We start from the raw sequence: 24265 nt of genomic DNA, 5'->3' as shown, positions 1-24265 counted from the left end.
TCACAGCTCAACCCGCCAGATCCCAGGTCACCGCGCCCCGCCCCGCAGCGACACCCCCGGCCCGGCCCCGCCCCGCCCCGCCCCGCCCCGCCCTCACCGGCGGCGGGTGGCGGGCAGCGCAGGCGCACGCGCAGGTGCAGCCCGTCCCCGCGCAGGCGCCGGAGCCCGCGGCACGAAGACGGCGCCAGCCTGACCCCTGCCGGCAGCGCCGCCGCATCGCAGCTACCGCCGCTCCTCACTTCCAGGGAATCCGCGCACACCGAAACCTCCACCGGCGCGCTGGGGAGCTCCGCCGCCGCGCTGCGGAGGAAAAGCAACGGGTATGCCTCGGGCAGGAGCTGTCGGGGCGTGCTGCTGCTTCACACAAGCCGAGCCGCAGCTCCCCCGCAACCCCAGTCACGCCCGGGGATCCACGCGGTGAACGAGGAGCAGCCGAGAGAAACAATCCACCGTTCTCAGGAAGAGTTTATTTGCACAGTAGCCCAGGCTGTGCCGAGCCGAATAGGCAGGGGGAGGCGCCCGCACACAACCCGGTCCCCTCGCTGAAGGCTAAGGACGCCGAAAGCCAGACCCGCCGCGCCCCCGGCTGCCCCGCACGGCCCGAGCGGCGGCGGGCGGCAGCGCCCCCGCACTACCGGATAACCAGGAGCGCGCTCTCCGTCCCCCGCCTGATCTCCATCAGGAACGCTCCCGCCATGCCGGCGCGGAGCAGCCGGGCACCGCGCAGGAAGCGGCCGCTCTCCCGCCGGCGCAGGCGCGGCGCCGCCGGGCCGCCACAGCGCCGCCTGCGTGGAATCGGAATCACAGAATCACAGACTCAGCAGGGCTGGAAGAGACCTTTAAGATCATGCAAACCAGCCATCCACTCGGCACTGCCGCTGGAGCCCCTAAAGCACATCACCCAGCGCTACATTCAGACGCCTCTTGAAGACCTTCAGGGATGGCGGCTCCACCACCTCCCTGGCAAATCTATTCCAGCCCTTGACCACCCTAACGGTGAAAAATATTTTTCTAATGTCTAATCTGAACGTCTCCTGTCTCAGTTTAGGGCCATTCCCGCAAGTCCTGTCACCGTAGGCATGGCAGAAGAGACCGGCCCCCAAAACCTCCTTTCAGGCAGTTGGGGAGAGCAATGAGGTCCCCCCGACTCTCCTCGAGACTAAGCAACCCCAGCTCCCTCAGCTGTTCCTTGTAAGACGTTTTCTAGACCCTTCGGAAGCCTTGTTGCCCTTCTCTGGATGCACTCCAGCACATCAATATTCCTTTTAAACTGAGGTGTCCAGAAACTGATCAGACCACTGGAGGTACGGCCTCACCATTGCAGAGTATAGAGGGACTATCACTGCCCTGGTCCTGCTGGCCACACTGTTGCTGGCCAAGACGATACTAGCGTTCTTTGCGACCGGGGCACACCGCTCGCTTATAGGGGCTGTCAGCCAGCCTCCGCCGGATCCTTCTCTGCCGAACAGCTCTCAAGCCACTCCTCCCCAAGCCCGTAGCACTGCATGGGGTTGCTGCGATCCAAGCGCAGGATCCAGCAGCTCGGCTCCGGCGGTGCCCTGGGAGCAGTGGCGGCAGGGCGTCCCGGGGTCTGCCGCGACCCCGGCTTGGCCGCTGCTGGCGGCAGAGTCAGGCCTGGGGGCCCAGGGATGAGTCCCATGGGGTCCCGAGCCCCAGGGTCAAGGTGTGCACAACCCGCTGGTCTCGCGGGGTTGTCTTATGCCCAGTCTTCTATGTCAACATCGGGCTGTGATCTGCTTTCCTGCCACACCGCCGCTGGGAGGAGGCCGGGTCCGTTCTCTCGGGCACCTCCCCAAAGGAGCTGTGGGCTGTGTCTGGGGGTGTGTGCTCAGGATTCGTGGCCAAACGGAGTTGATAATGATAATAAAACTGCTGGTTTAGCTGTTGCTGAACGGTGTTTGCATACTGCCAAGGCGTTCTCATTGAATCACTCTGCACCACCCAGCAAGTAGGCTGGAGATGGGGAAGAGTCTGAGGCAGGGGGAGAGGGGCCGTACAGCCGACTTGAATCGACCAAATTGATGTTCCATGGCGCTTAACATCTCACTTGGCAGTAAAAACTCGGAGCGTAGTCTTTCCAAAGTGATCATTGCTCAGAGACTGACTGAACATCAGCAGTCTTGTGGGAGGTGGTGAGTGATTGTCTGTAGGTTGGGGGGGGGGGGGGGGTGTTGCTTCTTTTTCTCTTCATCTCCTAAAACATCATTGGCTTAACCCACAGTTTTTCTTGCTTTTGCACTTCTGATTCTACCCCTGAGCTAACAGCTGCCTGGGTTCACCCCATCATGACTGTAAGGTTCTGTCTGAGCAGAGGCCTCTGCTGAAACGGGGGCAGGCTCCCCAGCACTGGGGACTGTGTCCCGTGGCAGGTCGTGCATCACTACTCAACCCCTGCCTTGTGAAAAAAAAAACCCTCTCCATCCTTTCTTGCAGCTTTACAGGTCTGCCTGAATTCCTCCCGATGCATGTGCACCCAGCTCTTGAATGCTGTCACATTGTACTCAGCAAACAGGCTCTCAGCATAGGCAGGGGCTGCTCTGGGGTGAGGTTTTCTAGTGCCTCTCATGAGATCTTTTATCAAGAGGCTGTAAGTCCAGCCTGACACACCTGGGTGGCTTTCCCTTACCTTATGAACAGTGTCACTGCACAATTCATCCAGGATGCCGCCCTCACAGTATGTAAGAAGTTCAGTATTGATGTTCAGTATTCAAGGACACCAAGGAAAGAAACTTTCGTTTTGTAAAAAAGGAGTCTTTCCACAATGTAAAAAAATGTTTACTTTTTACGAAGTCACAAGACCTTCTGTGGTTGCAAAGAATTGTTTGAAAACATGATCTACATATCTTCAAACAAATAGGCAAAATTGCTCACATTACTTTTTTAACAATTTATTATCAAAGACATGATTATATTGAAGTGTGCTTAGTCCTTGGAGTTATCAAAACCAAGAAGAAGAGTCCCAAAGAAGAAAATGGCATAAGGTTAGATTTTGTGGGAAAAAATACAACAACATTTCAACTGAGTTATTTTGTTGTTTCTTACAAAGTATGAATTTATTGAAGTATTCTAAGATGGGACTATGCTGTCCACTATGCTCTTCTGAGTGTGGTGGTTTGGGCTTTTGTTGTTGTTGCATTTCCTTTTTTTTTTTTTTTAAGGAAGAAAAATAGTTAATCCACATGGTGGGTTTCATTTCCAAAGAATTCACAAACGAATGTACATCTTGTTGGCTAAATTGTTGTGGACAAGTGGGTCATACGTCAAACATAAACTCCATGTTATTATAAGAGAATTGACTCCTAGTGTTAGTAAAAGAACCTTTGATGTTACAAAGGCTTACTCAAAGCTACAAACTTAAGAATAATCTTAAGTGTTTGCAGGGTCTGAACTCATTCAAAATTGTCTATTATAGGTTTCTCACTGTTTCTGCTGTGAAATAATTACAGGGAAAGAAAGGTAAATTTCCTATAGAGCAAGTGCACCTAACATCAGTGCTGCACCCAGCCCAGCATTTTGACTCCAACATCAGTAAAACAAGGTACTAATAAGGAAGAGCTCCATAGTGTGGTTTCTTCCAGGTACTTGCCCTGTGGGTACATCCCTACCCAATTCCTTCAGTGTCCACTTATGAATGTGTTTGTCATCAATATGATTAATGTATCCTTCAACCTACAGATAGTGTCCAAGTCCCCAGCCCCTGGTGCCGATATGATCTAGAAGTTTTCTGCTTTGCAGAAAAGAATTATCTGTGCCTCCTCATTCTCATACTGTTGGGTTTGGTGAACAACAACTTTGTTGCCTTTCATGATTTTCTAGAGTTTAATCAATCCTCTCCCCTGCCTTCTCTCTCTGCATCGAACAGATGCAGTCATTACTGCTCTTGCTGTAATATAGCAGTGACATCTCTCCACAGTGCCTTTCCCAACTTCTGTACATCCCTCGTGAGCTGTGAAGACAAGAATTGATGCCGTAATCAATCTGAGGCTGTACCAGCCCTTTACACAGCAGCCAAACAACTACTTCTGTCTTATTCTCAATATTCTTCCCAATGACATACAATGCTTTTTTGATTGCCACTGCACATAAAGTTGATGAAACAATTTGAAAGAAGTGTTTTGGAGCTCTGAGCTGTAACTGCCACTACTAAATTCAGCACAAGGGAAGCTTAGACGTCCAACCGCTCTGCAGTGCAATAATAGCATGTGAAAGCACATGGTCAGTTATTGACAGTCACTTCCCCTCTGTGAAGCTCACCACTGTTAAATAGCTCCAAAAGCATGACCAACCTAGTTAGCAAGTACATCTCAAAGGCATTTTTAAGTATCTTCAAAGAAAAAAATAATTACACCATTTTAATTAAAAATACATTACGCGTAAAGTCATAGTTGATGCCTCAGAAAACCAATGGAAATTGTCAGCTTTCCAGGAAGTAACTATTTTTCATGTACTGATTCCTAGTATAGTTTAATGAGAAAAGGAATTGCATTTACTCTTTATTATTATCCCAAGTCTGGAGAATAAAATTAGACTTCATTAAATTTTGGCTGGCAACGTAAGTCACTGAGTAGAAGATTTATAAATATTATGAGATCTTCCCCTGGCAGTATTTTAGAAATATCCTCTGAGCAGAAATATCCTTTATCCTCAGACAGAGCCTAAAATATTAATCATGTAAGCTGAACACACCTTTTTTTTTCTTTTTTTTTTCAGTTACTCAAGTAATTTATAATCATAAGCTCTGTTTGCTATTATGAAGCCTGCTTTAATTTGAGAACTGTAATGATGACTTTAAAACTAAGATATAACAGTCTAAGAGCTGTACACCTTATACTGTGGAACTGGTCTGTTAAAAAATCACTCTTGCAATGCAGTAAAAAAATTCCTTCCAATACTGTCCACGTGGGCACACACTTTTGTGTGTAGCAAGGATTCAAGCATACTAATCACAAGAAATTTTAGAAAATTCCCAAAACAGCTGCTGCTAACATAAAGATAATATCACATCATAGCATCACACAGCAGTTTGGGTTGGAAGTGATCAGCTGGGGGCTGGCCTCTTCTTGCCAGGCAGCCAGAGAGAGAACAAGAGGACATAGTCATAAGCTGTGCCAGGGGAGATTCAGGTTGGACATTCAGAGGCAATGCTTCACAGAAAGGATGGTTAGACATTGGAATGGGCTGCCCAAGGAAGTGGTGGAGTCACAGCTCCTGGAGGTGTTTGAAGAAAGTCTGGACATGGCACTTAGATCCATGGTGTGGTTAACATGGTAGCGTTTGATCATCATCATAGGTTGGACCCGATGATCTCAGAGATCTTATCAACCTAATTGATTCTGTGATCTTAGGGATCATCCCCTTCAAAGCCCCGCTGCCATGAGCAGGGACGCCGTCTGCTAGACCAGATTGCTCAGAGCCTCATCAAGTCTGGTCTCGAGCACTTCCAGGGACGGGGCATCCACAGCTTCACTGGGCAACCTGTTGCAGCATAATTTTCTAAAGACCCACCCACCTTCCATTCTTACCAGCGCTGTATTTGGCAAACTCGGTTAAGTATCAGGCCAGATAAACAAACGCGCTCACACTGAGCCCGCTGCGCGCCCGCGCACCTGCGCCCGCGCCCCGCCAGGGGGCGCAGCGCGGCGGGCGGGGCGGGGCGGGCGCGGCGCGGGGCACGCCGGGAGCTGTCAGGGCGGCGCGGGGGTGCCGGTGGCGGTCGGGCTCTTCCGGCTCGGGTCGCTCAGGTAACGCCGCTCCCCCCGCTCCTTCTTCGGGACCCTGTGCGGGCACGCAGCGCGGCCCGGCGGCGCCTGCTGCTGCTCCTGCTCTCCTCCCTCCAGTCCCGTCGCCGCGCCGGTGTTGGGGAGGGTCCGCCCCTGGAGCCGAGCCGGCCCTCTGCTCTGCTGTGCCCTGCTTTGCTCTGCCCTCCCCTCCGGCACCGTCGTGGCGAACGACGGCCGAGCCGTACTGGGCTGTGTGCGAGGGACAGCTGCTGAGGAACCCGGGGAGAGGTGGTATAGCCTGTTAATTACGCTGCATCAATTAACCTGTGGCACCTGTCCGCCCCTCCCCCTGGGGCTCTGTGCCCCCGCAGCGCGAAGCGCGCCCGGGTGAGTTTGGGGCGCACAGCCGCGCCCGCACCCCGGCAGCGGCCGGCGGGGCCTGGCTGCGCCCTTCGTGGTGGAGCTTCCCCAGGGAGCTCTTCCCGCCTGCCTGGGAATGAGCTTGGCGTCGGGCTGCCAGGGTCGTCCTGCATTGACCTTGAGCGTCCAGGGGGCTGCGGGCCTCTTTTAGGTGAGATTCCCGGTTGCTGGAGTTACTGCGTGTGGTATTTGGAAGGATACATGGGACGTACGGCTGTCACTGGGTTGTGTGGTGCAGGGTTAAATTTCATCTGTTGATGCAGAGATGGCCTTAAATCTCGTGATGCCAGTTTGAAAAGCATAAATATATGACAGCTTCTGGTGTTAAATGTTTTTCAGAAATAATATTTTCTTACCTATGACAGTAACCAGGGAAGCCTGAACAGTTTATCTTTTTAAGTGACCTAAAATATGTTAGATATGAGGTGCGGGTTTTAAAGAGCTTATTCTGGGTGACTCAACCGTTGTTTTTGTTGCTGATTGCAAGAACCCTTTCAGTCCTGGATTTTCTTTCAGTAGGCAGTGATAGTGAAAGTGTTATGGTTCTCAGGTTAACTGCAGAGTGTTACTGACACCTGAATTCAGGCTGTAGGAGTGTGAAGAGTTGGGAACACACATCTAAAGAGTGAGAGGCTTAATGCTTGCGGGTAATAAGGGACCACACTATAAGGTTGAAGATCCTAGTCTTTTCATTTTGCTGCTGAGGCTTGGCCTGTGTTGAATACTTAAGCAGGTCTGGCTATCAAATTTGCTCTCTTTGATTGTGGTGGGGGATTTTTTTTGTTGTTTTTGGTTTTTTTTTTTTTGGAGGGGAGGCTTGCTTGTTTTTTTTTAATGTTGGTACCTTTTATAAACAGGATGGAATACAGTAGACCTTTTGCTAATAGTGTGATACCTAAATGCTGTGATTATCCAAAATGTACAGTAATTTTCCATATAGCATGTATGAGTGTTATGAGGGGGGATGGCATTTTGGAAACAGGCAGAATATTTGCAACATAATTTGTGGTTTTGTTTTCACTGACATGAGAATTGGCACTTTTGGAAGCTAAGCAGCCTGTACATGATATGGGGAGAGGCTGCATTTCCAGCTCACTGAATGTCTTGCTTTCTCAACTTGTTGGTAACACCTCTGACAGTAGATATTTAAACAGCATTTTGCAAAGAAAAGGCATCTTATGTCTTCCATTACTGGAGTGGCTGTGTGTTTGAATGGATGGTTCTGTTCACAAGGTAGGCAGTGTTTTTCCTGTGTAAAATTATTGTCATGCTATGCAGACCATTAGAAATGCTCATGGCAGGCACAGCAAGCTCTGTGGGTAAGGCGGTGCTGTGGTTCAACCCCAGCCAGCAGCCAAGCCCTACTCCCCCACTTGTGGGACAAGGGAGAGAATTAGAAGGATAATAGGAGGAAAACTCATGGGTTGAGATTAGGACAGTTTAACAGGGAAAGCAGCAGACACACAAGCAAAGCAAAGCAAGGGATGAATTCACCCCTTTCCATGGCAGGTGGGTGTTCAGCCACCTCCAGGAGAGCAGGGCCCCATCAAACCTAGCGGAGGCTTGGGGAGAAAACAAACACCATCTCTACAAATGTCCCCCCTTTCCTCCTTCTTTGTATGCTAAGCATGATGTCATGTTGTCTGGAACATCCCTTTGGCCAGTTTGGGTCACCTGTCCCAGCTCTGCCTCCTCTGATCCTCACATGCATCTCCAGCCTGCTCGCCAGCATGTCAGTACAGAAATCAGGAAAGGCCTTGGCTCTGTGTAACCCTGTCCAGCAATAACAAAAACATCTCTGTATTATCGACCATGTTTAGCACAAATCTAAAACAGCCCCCTACCAGGCACTGTGAAGAAGAGGAACTGTGCTCCACTGGTGTAAGTGGGCTCAGCCTGTAATGTCCTGTCATTGTTTTCTGTTTGAATACAGGGAGGACACTTCCATGTGTTCGTCGCTGGTTTAATTCTCTTGGCCACCATTCCTGCTGTCCACCTTCAGTGTCCTCTTGCTTAGCCAGGAATGACTGCTTGCTCTGGGTTGCCTGGCTGAAAATGCTTGTTGATATTCTTTTCTCTTCTTTTCCTTCTATTTTCTTTCTTTTCTTTTTTTTTTTTCTTTTTTTTTTTTCTTTGGTGGAGCTGTATTATGTTAAATCTGCAGTGCGTAGAAGAGAACCAAGAAGAGATTTGAAGTATGTTGTTAAAAACCCTGTTTTGAAAATGGTTGAGAAAAATAGGAGATAGAAAAGAGGCTGCACTAAGTGATACCTGCTAAAGCATGAAATAGAAAAATGGAAGTAATTTTTCTGTATGCACATAAATTGTCTTCCAGATTAATAACCATGTTGCTCTGACTTGTAGATGAAAAGAAGCTGAATGATAAATAGGAACAGTAAGTGATATGTTTCCCTCTGAGAGGCTGGGGAGAGGAAACTGCAGGATCAACCATCTTCTCCCAATAACTGAAACAAGAAAGGACCAAGGAGAATCAGTAGTTTTACTAGTTGACACATTCCTGTATTTATCAGAAACTTGTAGTTCATTATAAGCATTAAAAAATAGAAGTCAAGGAATGGTGCTTTGCCAAACTTGGTTTTTCATTTGCAGAAATAGTAGGGGATTTAACCTTTTGTTTGTGCCTTTTCTGGCTTACTTCTGAGGATAAGGATGGTCCAGGCACCGTTTTCAGAATAGTCAGAAAAGCATTCTGCTTTACAAATTCCTTTGAAATTCACCTCTGAAACTGGGAAACCAGATGCATTGTAAAATATAACCGCAGTCTAGATAATGCAGAGATATATGTATGGCATATGACGGTATTTCAGGATTAAAATCAGAATAAATTTATAGAAATTAGTTGAAATTTGAAATTAATGAATTACTAATACCTTACACCTCAGGGCATAATCAAAAATGAAGATGGACAAAGTCTTGCCCAAATTCATTGTATTTGGTTATCCAAGTAAGGTAAGGATAAGGATATGAGAGCTTCTGACATGCCTTTGTGTAAAGACCTATCAGGATTGTTTGGAGACAGAATGTTAAACCCGCCTGAAGGTATGTATTAGAACAATGCAAATGGATAAATGAAAGGATGTTGTGAGCAAAGAATAAATGAATAAAATACCTGGCTACCACTTTTTTATTGTTAATTTGGTAGATTTTGTGTTAAACTGTGTATCAGAATATTTAAAGAGAAGTCTTAATGGGAAGGCACAGCATTACCTTGGAAGCAAAGTTTTTCTCTCAGTACGGAGTACAGCAAGTGTAATGTAAGACAGTGAATCTCATCTAAGTCCTTTTTTGTGTGTGTACTAAGCTGAAAAGTATCCTGAAGTTGGCAAACTCTCCTTTAAAACAAAGTGTAGTACAAATATAGCTGTAAATAAAGGGATTCTGGTTTGACTTGATTCCATTGTTATGTTTGCTATGGCTTTTTCGCCATTGTTTTATCTATTTATTTTAGATGTATTACATATTAATTTGCAAGAGTAAAAAATATGCAAGAAAGCGAAAGAATACCTCAAGGTAAGTCTCCTCTCAATAAATGCTTGCCAAAGAAAAGCTAGCTAGTTGAAAGGAATTCTTTTCTGAGAGGGTGTAGGGACCATTTGAAGGCACAAGGCTGGAACACACAAAAGTGAAAAATCGCAGTTTATTTTAGGAAGCCTGTCCTGTTCCTGTGCTCAGGCAGGTGGAGAGAAGATAACTATTTGATGTTGTGTATTTATCAAGCACAACTGAACAGCGAGGGCAGTGGTCCCAAGGCCCAGAGGGTGTGTGAGAGAGCTGGGAAATCACAAAGCTCACGGTGCTCACAGGTGTCTGCACTCTTGTTCTCCCTGTGATAGTGCTTTTCCCAACCCACTGAACTTGTGGTTTCCATGGATATGGCTATGTCAGGTAAATACCTTCCATATCCTGTTTAGAGTAATTCAAACAGCCTTGTTGTTAATATTCAGTCTCAGGAGCCCTTTATGATGGCGAAAACTGACTCTCTGGTGTTGCGGGTTTGTTTGTGGATAGCTGAAAAAGGCCCTACCAGCTCAGGGAGCAAGCTGACCTTTTTTATTTGTTTGGTTTTTGTTTTTTTAGCATGGAAACAGTTTCTTTTGGTCCAGGGAGTTGTAGTTGATACACTATATATACAATGTTACACATAACTTCAGAGTAAGGATTTTGTGGTTTTGTGTGGCTCAGCATTGTGAAAGTGAATTTTAATCTCCTGGTGACTCCGGGAGATTAAAATTCATGTTCTAGTGGAAAGTGTTCCAGCCCATGGCAGAGGAGTTGGAGCTAGATGCAATTTAAGGTCCCTTCTAATTCAAAGCATTCTATAATTTAAAAAACCCTAAATGTTTGGTATTGTTCAGATGCCAGCTCTGCAAATGAAATGATTCTTTTTCAAATGTCTTTAATCAAGTTGTTTACCCATCTTTGATGGATGCATTGCTGCCAAAATTTAAGATTTAAGTTGTTTGGAAAGGTGTAACTCTGTGAGCTGTGATGAAATTAAGGAGGCAACACTCTGAACACTTGTCAAATTGAGTGCATGGTAAATTCTAGGTGGTTTTTGTTTTGGTTTTTTTTGTTTTCTTCAAGTGTGTAATTGAACAGTGGTCAACAAATGGGAAGAAGGGGGCTAAAAAAAAGCACTTGAAAGTAAGCGTTGAAGGATAACCACAATTTCAAGGAAGAATTTTCCCATTTTTCTCTATGTTGTGTTATTCTGACTTAAATTGCCATCTGTTTTCTAGTAAGACATGTTAGATGTTTAGCATAATTTAGAATAAGAAGCAAGGCTATCTGGAACTTTGTTGATTTTTGTAAGTAAAATGAACACTGATTAAGTTATAATGTATTACATAGATAATTCAAGAATCATTTGTTATAAGAAAGGAAAAATGGGGAAATGTTATTTCAGTAAGAAAAAAGTATTTTAGATAGTGGTTGACCTGAGCTGTAAGAAAGATGCAAATCATCATCTTTCATTTACTGAGTGACATAAGTTCAGATCTGTGAAATCTGAATGTGATTTGATCTCATGAAGAACGATACTTTAAAAGTAGAGACTTTAGTTTAAGATTCTGGCATTCATGAAGTGCAAAAGTACTTAACTCTAGAAAAGATGCTGTCTGTTATACTTTGCCAGGAACACTAAGATAGTCCTGAGCAGTATGCAGGCTGTAGTGCTGAAGGCCTGAAAGAAAAGGAATCAGTAGTGTTCTGTCAGTGGGTCTGGAGTCAAAATCAAAATTTCAGTCCAGTATATCAAACTATTTCAAAGTTTACCTGTTACATATTGAGAAGCTCTAATAAAATAGAATTGGTTAGAGGGGTTAAAATGTCACCCTAAACTCGATTTTTAAGAGGTAGTTGGAAGAGTGATGGAAGAGTGAAAATCATGTATTTGTCCATGAGAGTGAGAAGTCTTTGGTCACTTTCTTCTCCCCTCGGACAAACAGACACAGATTTGATATTTTTAATATCAGAAAAATTGTGCTCTAAATCATATTCATTTAGGGTTTGTTTGTAATTATAAATTTGTTTTCTTAAGTAGAAATTAGAGCAGTCAAATCCTTAGAAGACTTCTTGTATGTTCCTTATGAATTTTTGAACTTGTTCCTTGTTCCTCTTTATGAACTCTTTACGTCTGGTGTAAGCCACCGTATGACAGGGATAGCAGAAAGAACATTTTACATACCTGATGTACTTGCATCAGACTGTGCTCAGTGATAGACTTAGGTTTATTTCAGTCTTTTTTCAGTGAAGAACATGCAAAAGAAAGAAAAATGCACTCAGTTTCTTTTTACTGACAGTTTGATTTTTTATGTAATAATAAACTTGTTTTGTAGCTTCATAAGTGAGGAGGGTGCACATCCAGTTGGGTACCTAAGCTAGCCTCTGTAATACAAACCATATGTTTTATTGCATTTAGTTATTTTTTGATATGAGAATCACTCCCAGGAAAACATCTTGTGTTGGTTTAGAAGTTGCCAATATAAGTAATGCACAGAGTATTATACGGATTTAATTTAATTTTTTTTTTTTGTGAAAGAAATTTGAACACCTAAAGCAGAGCTGGGTTTTTTTCTGTGGAGAAATGTAATGTGCTCTGTCCACCTGTGAATATGACTAGGTAGAAAAGTGTACTGAGAAGTTATTAATCACAATATTAAATCTTACTCAGTGTTGTAGACTGTTGCAAGATACTAATGACATAATGGCTAGTTACAGTTAATAATACTGCCAGATGGGATTCTTTGGTTTTGTTTGTTTGTGTAGTATGGGGAAGATCCTTCTTTCATTATTCTACTGAATAGCACTTGGCCAAAATAACAAGCTCAAATGGATCTTATTCTTCAGAAGATGTTAGAGATTCCTGTTTGAAAAATTCTGAAGAAGGGAACTCTGGAAAGTCAATCTAGAAACAGACTAATTAGCTGTAATTGGAAAATCTTTATCTGTGGTTATAGGAGAGTGTATATATTTTCTATATTTGAATTTTATCTAAAGAGTCTGGTGTGGGATTTGCAGGACTTATTTTGCTATTGATGTTGTTAAATGCTTCTGAGGGGAAGCAAAGCATAATAAATTACCAAATGACAAGGCTTGTGTTTTCTGTGTATTCAAATCTGTGTTTGTATTGAGTCTATTTAAATACAAATGTTTTTCTGCAGTTGCTGGCCTAAAAAGCAATAGCACTACAGTGAAATTAGAATTTTTGTCATATTTTTAATTTTTTTTTTAATTTTTAATTTTTTTAATTGTGCATCCCATAGCCACCCTTGAAATGGTACACAATTTTAAAAATGCCTTGGAATATTGCATTGCAAAGCAAAAACACTGAAGAATTAAAAGGAGCAAGTTTGTGAGCTCAGATTCTTGCAGTACTTGGAGCAAATCTTGAGATTTCTTCAAGTGACTTGATGTATGCAGATTTTCACTCCACAATCAGCCACTGGACCTGTACCAGTATTTCAGTGTTGCAGATTGGTGTGAAGCACACAAATAGAGCAATTATCTGATGCTTGAAAAATATGAGAGTGGAATAGTAGCAAATCAAACCTGAAGAGGAGTTTTGAGGTAAAATAGATAAGGGAGAGCTTATGAATCAAGTCTTATAACCTTATGATTAAATCAAAACAGAATCTCGATAAAAGCTCCATTTATGGAATTGATTTGATGAAGCTGCTGTTCCTCTCTATGTTCCTTTGGCTTCAGTGAAAAACATTTAGAGCCTCTTAAACAGGTGAATAATTTGTGTTGAGGTGAGACAGAAGGCACCTAGGTACAAAAGCATTGAAGAACGAGCACTTGCTGTGGAAACACAGCTGAAGCAGTGTTGTTTTAATGAGTTGGAGGAAAACCAACGTCATCTGTGAAGGGAACTGAAGGCTGCTCTGGGAGCACACTGTGCACAATCCCCAGCGAAAGAAGATCCACAGCCCCAGACCTCTGCTTTCCTTGTCAGAGTCATGTGCAAATACTCAGCAGGCATCCGGGATACCCAGGATCGTGGGCTATCTGTATTTTAATCCCTGCTAGACGGTGAAGTAGAAGGTAGTAGGTGTCAGGACCTACTTCTGCTGTCACCTGTGATGTAAATATATTATTTGAAGGTGTATAGTACATCTTAGGTAGTTTCTTCCTCCTTGATAATAAGCTTTGTGCTGGGGCAGAAAACATATTTACTTCTTGAGATCCATTTAAGAAGCCATGGCCATCTAACAGGTCAGCAATTGCTTATGCCAGACTCATGAGAATGGCTTAACCTTCAATCTGAGAAGCTTGGCTCATCTCATCTGGTATACAAAAAAAAGAAAAAGAAAAAACCCAAAGGATAGTGCTCTTCATATCTTTGTTTAGAAAGAGAAACAAATGAAGAATATTCCAAGGAAAGTTGGCCCTCATGCCAAATGGTGGTTGTCTAATGACAAGATTAATGCTTTATTTTGTGGGCTGTGTGATGGTGTAGCAGAAAATCCTATTTTTCAATCTTCTTTATCTATCCAATTTTATTATTTATCTTATTTTTTCAAAGTAGTAAACCATGGAAGAATAAGGGTGTGATACTTATAAGGAAATAAACAGTACCAAGCTTTACACTGTATTGAAATACCAGCTGTAAAATCAAATGTTTTTAAATCTGCGTTTTTGTTATAGATGAACAGAACAGGAAAGTATTGGTAAGAATATGTTATAGAAACATGGAAAGATTTAAAATTACATTGTGGGAAATCTTCAGACTGAGAAAGCAAACCATAGTAAACAGGTTTATTTTTATGTATGAGAACTAATAACAGTGGGCATTCCTATAATTTTAATGATTGTAGAATAGAAGTAGTCCAAGGTTTAGAAAAATAATACATAACATTTTTGTAGAATCCTTGGGTGCCTCACTTACTATGGCTAGTCATGATTTGTCTAAAACTGGGATTTCATTGGGGGGAAAAGTATGCAAGAAATTCTTTGCATAAATTCTTTAAAAAAAATCCAACATTTTTTAAGATAGAAAAATGAGACCATAACTATAGAATAGTAAGAAAATCAAGTATGTTTTTTCTTCTCTATATAAAACTTCATAATGATTAAATTTGCACAGCCAGTGTGCAGTAGACTTGTCAAAAAGCATAGTTATTCAGTCAAAGGTGTTAATGCATTTTGTCTTTAAAATTAAGGGATTGTTCTGACTAGTTTATAAGTCTGAAAGAAAGCTGCCTGTTTAACCCTGTGCTCTACCTGGTTTGTTTAACCTTTGATAATCCTTTATCAGACCGCTCTCAGGTCTTTCAAGAACTTGAGGAAGACAGCCCTGCCTTCCACTCAGTTGTAATGGCTGTATTTATGCTTTAGCTGGCTAAAAAGGATTCTGATGCATTTTTCATTCAAAAAGAATTATTTACTGTATCAAGTTCTTTCTCCATCGGTTGTGCCTGGAAAATTGGAATTGTGCTGCTTTTATATGTTGGTTCTTTCTTCTTTTTTCAGTGTTAATATGTTATTTCACTTCTGGAGATCAGACTTTGGTGGTTTGGTGCAATTGTCTCTTTGAGAAATCTGTTGGCATTTTATAGGTTTTCCAGAACAAACCTGATCTTCTTTGGGATTTCACCCAAAAATGGTTATTATAAAACAAAACCACATGAAAAGGTTTGTTTGTTTTTTATTAAAAATGGTATCTAAGTGCTTCATACCAGTGAGATATTGTGAAATCTATCAATTTGACACTCAGAACATGCTTTTAAAATAATGGTTTGCATTTCTGTTCTGTCTTGGAGACAGTCTGTCATTATTACTCTGCCATCAGAGTCGAGAGCAAGAAACCTTGTAATTTTTGGCCTTTTTATTTACTCCTTCCATCCAGCTCTTTTCATTTTGTCTACCGCTTTCTTGTTTTTCTTTGTTCTTGCAACTTTCCTTATCATACCTGGAAGACAGTCTGATGGATAGTACTTCTTTATAGCTGTTCTGTGGTGTGTTTGGATTTTTCAGTCATGCTTCAGCCTGCACTTCTGCACATGATTTTCTTCCAATTTCCCTTTAATCGAGACAGAAGAGAGCAGCATCTGCTGAATGTGAAATCTCCTCTGAAGCCAAGTATAAAAGAGGGCCCAAAAGGTTTCCTCCAATAATACTCCCATTAAAAGGGGCACCAACTCTGCCTTTTTCACAGACATGCTACAATAGCATTTTGCATTGAACTTGTATTTGCTTGAGGTGAAAGCAGCCTTAAAAACTCATTTCCTTTAAAAAGTTATTGAACCTCTGTTATAAAAAAAGTAGTGTATGACCTATAAAAGTACAGGGTGGTGTTTCTGGAACTAGAATATCTTAATTGCCTGGTGTAGACTGCCACACAATGAAAATATATTGAGCAAATTGCAAAGGCCTATGATTACAGAACACTGGTAAACATGTATTTTTGTTGTGCCTGGATGACAATAATATAAAAACAAAGTAGAGTTGCATCACTGGATTAGAATAGCAAGTCTTGTAAAAGGAAGTGTTGATGCACAGAGATCCTCTTGAATAGGGTGTAACTATTGTATGTATCCTTCAGTTTTGTTTTCTGTTTGGAAGTGATTCAGAAAGATTGGTGTCCTGTTTGCAGAAAGGCTGGTTTGTTGAAAGGTAGGGGGTTCTGGTGATGGACTTAGAGGAAGTAAGAAAGAAAATGAAAAATCTCTTTGTTGCATTGTTTAGAAATAGCAGTGCTTTATGGGAGAGACAATGCATTAATTTTCTAGGGATTTTTGTTTGGCTTGTGATGTTGTGATTTTTTATTATTTGCTTGGTTTTTTTAATAGAGCTTGTTGTTGGATGTGTTAAATATTTGTTAATATTTGTTTGCAGTATGTTAGCTTTTGTTTATGGTTTGTTGTAACCTGATTTCAGATTTTTTTTTAGTGTCTTTGAGGAAAAAGTAGTGGTTTTTTAACATATTTTAACAATATGTTTTGGGAACAATGGTTTCAGAGCTCTTTTTTCTTTTATATTTTGAATAGGTAATGTCTGTACATGAATTGCAAGCTGGTCTCTAGTGGGGACACTGTGGGAGGATGAACACGGAGGAGCTGGAGCTACTGACTGATTCCAAGTACAGAAACTATGTAGCAGCTGTTGACAAAGCACTGAAGAACTTTGAATATTCCAGTGAATGGGCAGATTTAATATCAGCACTTGGGAAGCTAAACAAGGTATGCCTGGCAAGTGCTTTTAAAAAGATTCAGGAATTGCAAAAGGTACTGGTCTAGCAGTACAGAAGTGCAAGGTTCCAGCCAACTAACACTCTTGCAAATATTTCAGCAGTATGAGCCAAATGTTGGGTGTGTGCAAGGAGCAAACAAATCAACCAAACACCTTCCTAAGATCTAGAGTTGAACCCTTTGTAATTGTAAATAAAGGGAGAAGTTCTTTACATTTCTAGTGGAAATAAATGCAACATCTCTTTTTTATTAGTAACATTTACTTCTAATATCATTCAATGTTGTAGAAATAATGTGAAAAAAGAGTAACTGGTATAAGTATCAGCAGTAGTTTTATGGGGCATGAGTTCTAAAATGAGGCTCAAATCATTCATGGACCAGAGAATGTTATCGTTCTGATTAATTTTAGCAGTTAAGTTTAATGGGCAATATCACTGTAATCTTTAATAGCAGTTTACAAATGAATACAAATCCTGATATCCATAAAAATCTTGTTTTAGTCAGTCATATGTGTTTCTAGGGAGCCCCACTCAGGCAAATGACACTACATTTGGAAGTGGCATCATTATTTTCTGTAAAGCCTCATTTCTTTTATTTTTACTGTAGCAGTTCTTGCTGCATGTTTGTGCAATGTGAAGGCTATGATATGGAGAAAAAAATCATAAAACTGTAAATGCAATTCTGTTTTTCAATTCTGAAGTGATTATGTAGTTTCAGACAGTGGTAAAGTTTTGTATGTGATCTCAGTCTACAGCATTCTCCTAAAGCTATCCCAGACTCATGACCCACAGTTTAATAGTCCTCTTTGAGCTAGTGATAATAGATTTTATCAAATGGAAATAGCAATTTTCGTCCTCAAATGGATGAGTAAATGACAAATGGAGAAGCTGTAGGCAAGAAGCCCTTTGCAAGTGAAGTTTAAAATACCTTGGCAATTTCACCTATAACAAGCATCCAGGAGAAAAGCATGGCAAAGAAAAAGCTCCACGGTACATTTTAATAGCATTGGGGTTTTTTCTTGTAACCTAGGTTTGTGTGGTGACTTCCTGAACACGTCCAGGAACTCCTTTATAAAATGTGCATTTGATGTTTAACTTCTTTTGTGCTGTTGCTCTTTATGTGCTGACTTCCCAGGTGCTACAGAACAACGCCAAGTACCAGGTGGTCCCCAAGAAGCTGACAATAGGCAAGCGCCTGGCGCAATGTCTGCACCCAGCCCTGCCGGGAGGGGTCCATCGGAAGGCACTTGAAACGTATGAGATCATCTTTAAAATCATTGGGCCCAAGCGCTTGGCCAAAGATCTGTTCCTCTACAGGTACAGTATTTTAAACAACTGCATTCTAAATGCATAGTCAAGATTCTTTTGTTTTCCTGCATTTTATATTCGCAGTATTACTTTGATGTATAGCAAGAATCAATCAAGAATTTATTTCTTTCCCTCTTGTTATTGGTGCTTGTCTAGTACTTTTCTTCTGAATATTGTATAATGGAAGATAAACAGATCACCTAAATTTTTGTTATGAATTGATTTTAGTGGAAGAAAATGTGGAGTTTATTATTTTTTCATTGAAGTAAAGTTTTCTGCCTGTATGTACAGTATGGATAGTAATTGAAATGTTAACACCTCATTGTATTAACATTGCATTTTCCTATTTAAGTGTTGTTGGAAAAGATTCTGAGTATAGTTTGTTGCAAGAAACTTTATCATCAAATTAACAGAACAGAAAGATTTTGTTTTATTAGCATGGGGGGGCAAGTACAAACTTTTTCTCCCTGGAACTGATGATAGTGAAAAGGCAGAATAATCCTGAAAAGTTAAGTTTAGTCGGCATATACTGGTTCCTAAACCTCCATTACGAGTTGTACATTTTTTGCTTGGTTGGGTGGACAAGACATTATTTATTACATAGTGAATAGAGAGGTGTGTGCACACTGTCACACATGGTTCTTAAACTTGACCTGTCCCATGAGATAAGAATTTCATTGGTTTGAGAAATAGTGGGATAAAATAGAGTTCTGTTTAGGTAGAAAAGGTGTGCATTAATGCTTGGAAAGACATTGTATGCCTTAACCTAGCTCTTCTGTCTTGCATTGTCATGATGTTTATATATAATGATATTGAGGAGGGAGTGTTTCTGTTCTCTGTTTCCACATGTTTTAAAAGATGCTGTGACCTCATAGGTCATGTTTTTTTTGCTTGTATGGTGATTCAGTAGCTGTAAGATCTCATTAACACTAAGTTCTAGGGTAATGGAAAATGCTACCTTGTATAATCGAACTAAAAGCTATTGTTACTGCTACTAGGGCAGAGACAGACATTTACATTAAGGCATTATCAACGATTCCAGTATTTGTCATGAAAGCAGAATGCCAGTGTCTGAACATTAAATCTTGAAGTGTGAGTAATAGCCTTACAAAGAATGACGGGGTTAGTGGGCTGCTTATTGAACAAAAAGACATTTTCTGTAGAAAAAAGAAGCCAATTGACAATGGTAAAGTACAAGTTCTGTTAGAAAGATAAAGGCAAAAATAATTTTACCAAAAGTTTTGTATTTTGGAATGAGTTTTGTAGGGTTTTTTTCCTCTATCATGGACAACATCCTATCTACAAAGATATTTCTTTTAATAGTAGATTTGTAGGTCTACATTTTAAGACCCTTTCCTTAAAATTACCTTTTTTACTCCTTGATTTTTTTCTTCGTATGTTAGGGTCTTCTAATCTGAGTCCTCACTGATTTTGAAAATTGAAGTTGTGTTCACATTCATTTGATTATTGGTACAATTTGTAATAATTTATTATATTTAGTAGCAATAGCAAATATTATTTTGATATCTATCTTTAGTATCTTCTCCTTAGGAGATCACTTTTATAACTTCTGTGAACTCATACTTACATTCAGGTAAATTCAGAACATTCCATGTTTTCAGTCCTTTACAGGCTGTGTTATGAACAGCATTGTGAATAGGGTTTATTGTTAGTTTTAGAATCTGTTTACAGATTGAATTTCTGAAGTAAATATGTAGTTTGATGCTGCTAACCATATAAATGCCTTAAATTGTACCTCATGGCTACTTGCTGAAGTAAAACATGATTTTTCTTTTAGAAAATTATTTCTATAAATTTCCTCAAATTGTTCTAATCCAGTCTTGGGGTTTTTTTATGTCCAAAGAAAATGTATTTTTAAATGCAATTTTCACTGTGATGTGGTTCAATGTGGGCAAAATTAACTTTTTGTTAATTTTGCAGAGATGGTTCTGGTTTATCATATTTGTTTTATTGGTGAAAGGCAGTCATCTCTGGGCCTTCAGTGCTTGTTATCACAATAGTAATAAAGCTCATAATATTAGCCTTGGGATACCAACCTGTCCATCCAAAGACAGTCATATTGTGTGGTTGTCTATGCTTATGCAAAATTCTAAGATAAAAATCTGATGCTTATAATAACTATACTGGATGTACCTGTAGCAGTCTTAACAGAGAAATAAAATAGTCACATTAGAGGCTTCTTTAAAAAAGGTAACATTTATTTTTCGCAGTTCTGGATTATTTCCACTCCTTGCCAATGCTGCTATGTCTGTCAAGCCAACATTACTGAGTCTGTATGAGATTTATTACCTCCCTTTGGGGAAAACATTGAAACCAGGACTGCAAGGATTGTTAACTGGGATTCTGCCTGGGTTAGAGGAGGGATCAGAATATTATGAAAGGTAAGGATACTTATGTTTATAAGGTGATATGCTTCATCGGGGGGGGCTTGCTGTAACTTTGCACTGTGTACTTGTATGTGGATTTTATTGTTTTCAAGGTGGTTGCTTTTTAATTTGATGCTGTCATATTAATTGCAACAGAATGGTATGATAGGAGGTTCTCTGCATTAATTAGGACAAATTAACTGTTAATTGTTCCTACTAGTAGTTATGGAAAGGGAATTGGCATTAAGCAGACTTAGTATTATCTGCCAGTCTCTTCTCCCAGGTAACAAGCTATAGAACAAGAGAAAATGGCTTCAGGTTGTTCCAGGAGAGGTTTAGGTTGGATATTAGGAAAAATTGCTTCACCTAAAAAGTTGTCAAACTTTGGAACATTGGAACAGGCATAGTGGAGTCACCATGCCTGGAGGTATTTAAAAGCTGTGTAGATGTGGCAGTTTGGGACATGGTTTAATGGTGGATTTTGCAGTGCTGGGTTGGACTCAATGATCCTGAGGGTCTTTTTCAACTTAAACAATTCTGTGACTCTTGATATGGGTTGACATACATAACTGCAGCATCTGGGCTGCTGAGGTAGCATCTTATAATAAAGGATGAAGTTACACTCCAATACTTAGAATTCTTGGAACTGTTCACATGCTTACATATTCTTGATATTTCCAACTTCAGAAACTTGAATTTTCACAACTGGTATGTGAAGAGCAATTCAACACTATCTTTTTCTATTTCTGTATAGGCAGACACACACACAGTGTAGTTGGCATCACTACAACAGGGAACAAGGTCTATCCAGCTTGCCTCCTGAGGCCTGCCATAGGGAGCAGAGGTGCTGCCACATGAGTTGGAGGAAATGAGGACAGGAGAAGGGATTGCTTGTGCTCAAAGGATTGGGGTATTTTTGTGCCCTGTTATTACCAGAAGGACTCAGTGCAAGAAATGAGAGGGCAAAAGTCATCTGGTTTGATTCTTTTCTTCAATAGCTATGCTTTCCTGCTGTCTGTCTGAAACCTCTGTCTGTAGCAACACTTCTCTTTAAGTAGCAGATGAAGGAGCTATTTGGCTCTTTGAACATAAGGAGTACATAAGGAATACATAAAAAGAAGCTGTGGGCAGGCCAAAAGCATTTTGCAAGCCAGATTGGCCCACAGGCTTGCTAACTGGATTGCTCTGTTCAGGCTGCATTATAAGGTTCAGTGTATAACTGCGCCTCTCTTGGCCTCTCAAAAAGAAGTTTTGACCTTCCTGTAACAATGAATTTTACTACATATTAAAACTAGAGGCAGGGGCAAGAGCTGTGATATATGCCCTGATTCAGCTGGCTTGGTTTTACTGCAGAACCAACACGCTGCTGGAGAAAGTTGCTTCAGCTGTGGATCAGTCAGCGTTCTATAGCGCGCTCTGGGGAAGCCTCCTCACCAGCCCTGCAGTTCGCTTGCCTGGCATCACTTATGTCCTCTCCCACCTGAACAGGAAGCTTTCCATGGAGGATCAACTCTACATAATTGGCAGTGACATTGAACTAATGGTAATGTTTTAATCAAACAGTGAACTTACAATAAGTAAGTAACAACATTGAAGTTACTTACTTATTATGTAATGGATTTTGGGGGGATTGAGATGTCTTCTCTGTCTTTGAACTTAGCCTTCGTAGAGATAAAAATGCATGTTTATTATAGCTCCATTTAAACTGATGTTTTGGTGCATGATAGTGTTTCAAAGCTGAATTAACATTTCAGAATTGCTTAGGTTTTGTGTGAAACTTTGCATTCTTTACATGCTTCAGCTAAATGTGGTTGAGTTTTGTTGCAGGTTTTGGTTAGGTTTATTTTTTTTAAGATGCAGAGAATTCTTTTGTCTTTTAAACTTAAGATACTCACTGGTAATAAAAAAAAAGCACAAGCTTAATGTTTATGTAGTTTAGGGAATGTGTTGATTTTGTGTTTCCTCATGGTGAAACTTTTTATTTTCCTGTTTTATCTTGTTTCATTATTCAAAATTTAAAACAATTAAATTTAGTACTTATCGTTATTTATAAATATCTATTGTTATTTTTGAGTGCTGTCTTACATCTGCCTCCTTAAAATAATAAATAACTATTTTGGGGGGGGTTGCCATTACTTCAGGTGGAAGCAGTAAGCACTTCAGTGCAAGATACCAGTGTTTTAGTACAGAGGAGCACGTTGGACCTTATCCTTTTTTGTTTTCCTTTCCACATGAGCCAGGTAGGTTATTAACATGAGAGATGAAGTGACAAATTCCTGAATGTACTTCACTTCTTAAATCAGTAACAGTATTTGATTGGTTTTTGTTAATGATTTTCTCCAAGCTCCACCTTGAGTCACATATAAGAGTTTCTCTGATAGATTTGGCTATTCTCATGTCATGATCTCTGCTCTTCTGCTTTTTAACTTAATTTGTTAAATTTGAAGTTAACTTTAACTTCTGTGTATGTAAGCTTGAATTATGTTTAGTGTATGCAGAAGCTTTTAATTTGCTCCAGTATGATGAGAAAGCAAATTACCTGTTCATTTGCAAGTTTCCAATTCCCAGTGTTCAGAATCAGCAAAAGTTAATCCTCTTAGCACAACAGATTCAGAACACTAGAGAATTGAAAATGGTTTTTGGTTTTGGATGAGTGGTTAGCCCTAGCAGTAGTGGAAGGCAGACCTTACAACTTCTAGGTAATTTTTTTTTTGGAGTGCATTTATTGTTAGTTGTCCTGTTTTTAAATGATCGATGAATCGTTTAACTCCTAGAGGAAAACTTATATAAGACTGATTCTCCTCTTGTTAGAAATTGGGAAAAATCTGCACTTTTATGTAAAAAAGAACTGCTTGTGGAAGTGCTTCATTCATATTTATCAGTTTCTATAGGAGTATTTAGAGTGTCTCTGTTTAGGTACTGAAATGCTGAAATTATCAATACAGCATTTTTTTCAATATTAAGACTTACACAAGCATTTAAAGTAGTAAGAAACTGAAAAAGTGCTTCAATTTTTTTTAACTGGATTTCAAGAATTTTCTTCCAAAGCTTTTGCCTCATAGTAAAATGAAACGTTTTGTAACAAAAAGGAGCTGTTAGTCAAATCTCTTATTTTAGTTGTTCTTAAAGGGTTTGTGCTATTATATAGTATCTGTACCAAACAATAATCATATTTTGGTTTCCTAAGAGCAAGATTGTGTTTTCTTGTACTGTGCTGAATTCCAAAATGACAAAACATGAAACTAGCTAGGTTTTAATGAGCATTAAGCTGCTAACATAGAAAAAGCATTACTTTTCATAGTTAAATTTAATTGTGTTTCCAACTTCTTCAGGCAACACGTCCAGACATGATCAGAATTTTGTCAGCAGCCCTTCATGTAGTGCTGCGCAGGGATATGTCACTCAACCGAAGGCTTTATGCATGGCTTTTAGGTAGGTTTGTATCTCATTCCATTGGCCACTAAAAGTGGAAGAAGGATTGTATTTTCCTTAGCAGTGTTTGCACTACTGTGCAAAAAGAATCTTGGAAAAGTGAAATACTCAATTTCTTTCACAAGAAAGAAAGGCACTTTCTGTCTCCACAGACATAGAAGATGAAGAATGTCATCCTGAAACTCATTCCTGTCATAAATTGTTGGTGCATTTTCCTCTAGGAGCAAGTATGGGCCACATTCAGGGGTAGAGCCTGGTGTAGCAGG

The 24265-nt window shown here is 40.7% G+C and overlaps 2 protein-coding genes across 7 annotated transcripts in view; one reads left to right on the top strand and one right to left on the bottom strand.

The window, feature by feature from the left end:
- The window catches only part of UBE3D (ubiquitin protein ligase E3D), a 78452-nt gene extending 77736 nt beyond the window's left edge, over positions 1–716 (bottom strand). The window contains exons 1-2 of the mRNA XM_066179628.1: positions 636–716; positions 98–300 (exon numbers count right to left, since the gene is read on the bottom strand). Coding sequence (XP_066035725.1) covers positions 98–300; positions 636–697 — 265 coding nt within the window. The 5' untranslated portion in view covers positions 698–716. The remainder of the gene's footprint in view (positions 1–97; positions 301–635) is intronic.
- Positions 717–5700: 4984 nt separating this feature from the next.
- Positions 5701–24265, top strand: part of DOP1A (DOP1 leucine zipper like protein A) — a 61496-nt gene continuing 42931 nt past the window's right edge. For 5 of the 6 annotated variants that reach the window (XM_066179623.1, XM_066179626.1, XM_066179622.1 and 2 more), the window contains exons 1-7: positions 5701–5762; positions 16673–16864; positions 18008–18189; positions 20412–20582; positions 21921–22110; positions 22709–22807; positions 23900–23999. In XM_066179623.1, the coding sequence (XP_066035720.1) occupies positions 16727–16864; positions 18008–18189; positions 20412–20582; positions 21921–22110; positions 22709–22807; positions 23900–23999 (880 nt within the window). In that variant the 5' untranslated portion in view covers positions 5701–5762; positions 16673–16726. Of the gene's footprint in view, positions 5763–6231; positions 6313–16672; positions 16865–18007; positions 18190–20411; positions 20583–21920; positions 22111–22708; positions 22808–23899; positions 24000–24265 lie in introns of those variants that run through there. The other variant, XM_066179621.1, reaches the window with a different exon arrangement.

Source organism: Chamaea fasciata, unplaced genomic scaffold (assembly GCF_029207755.1).
Source record: "Chamaea fasciata isolate MVZ Bird 193981 ecotype frontalis unplaced genomic scaffold, bChaFas1.0.hap1 SCAF_3, whole genome shotgun sequence".
Classification (NCBI taxonomy): Eukaryota; Metazoa; Chordata; class Aves; order Passeriformes; family Sylviidae; genus Chamaea; species Chamaea fasciata.
This window is presented reverse-complemented; position numbering and strand designations above follow the sequence as displayed.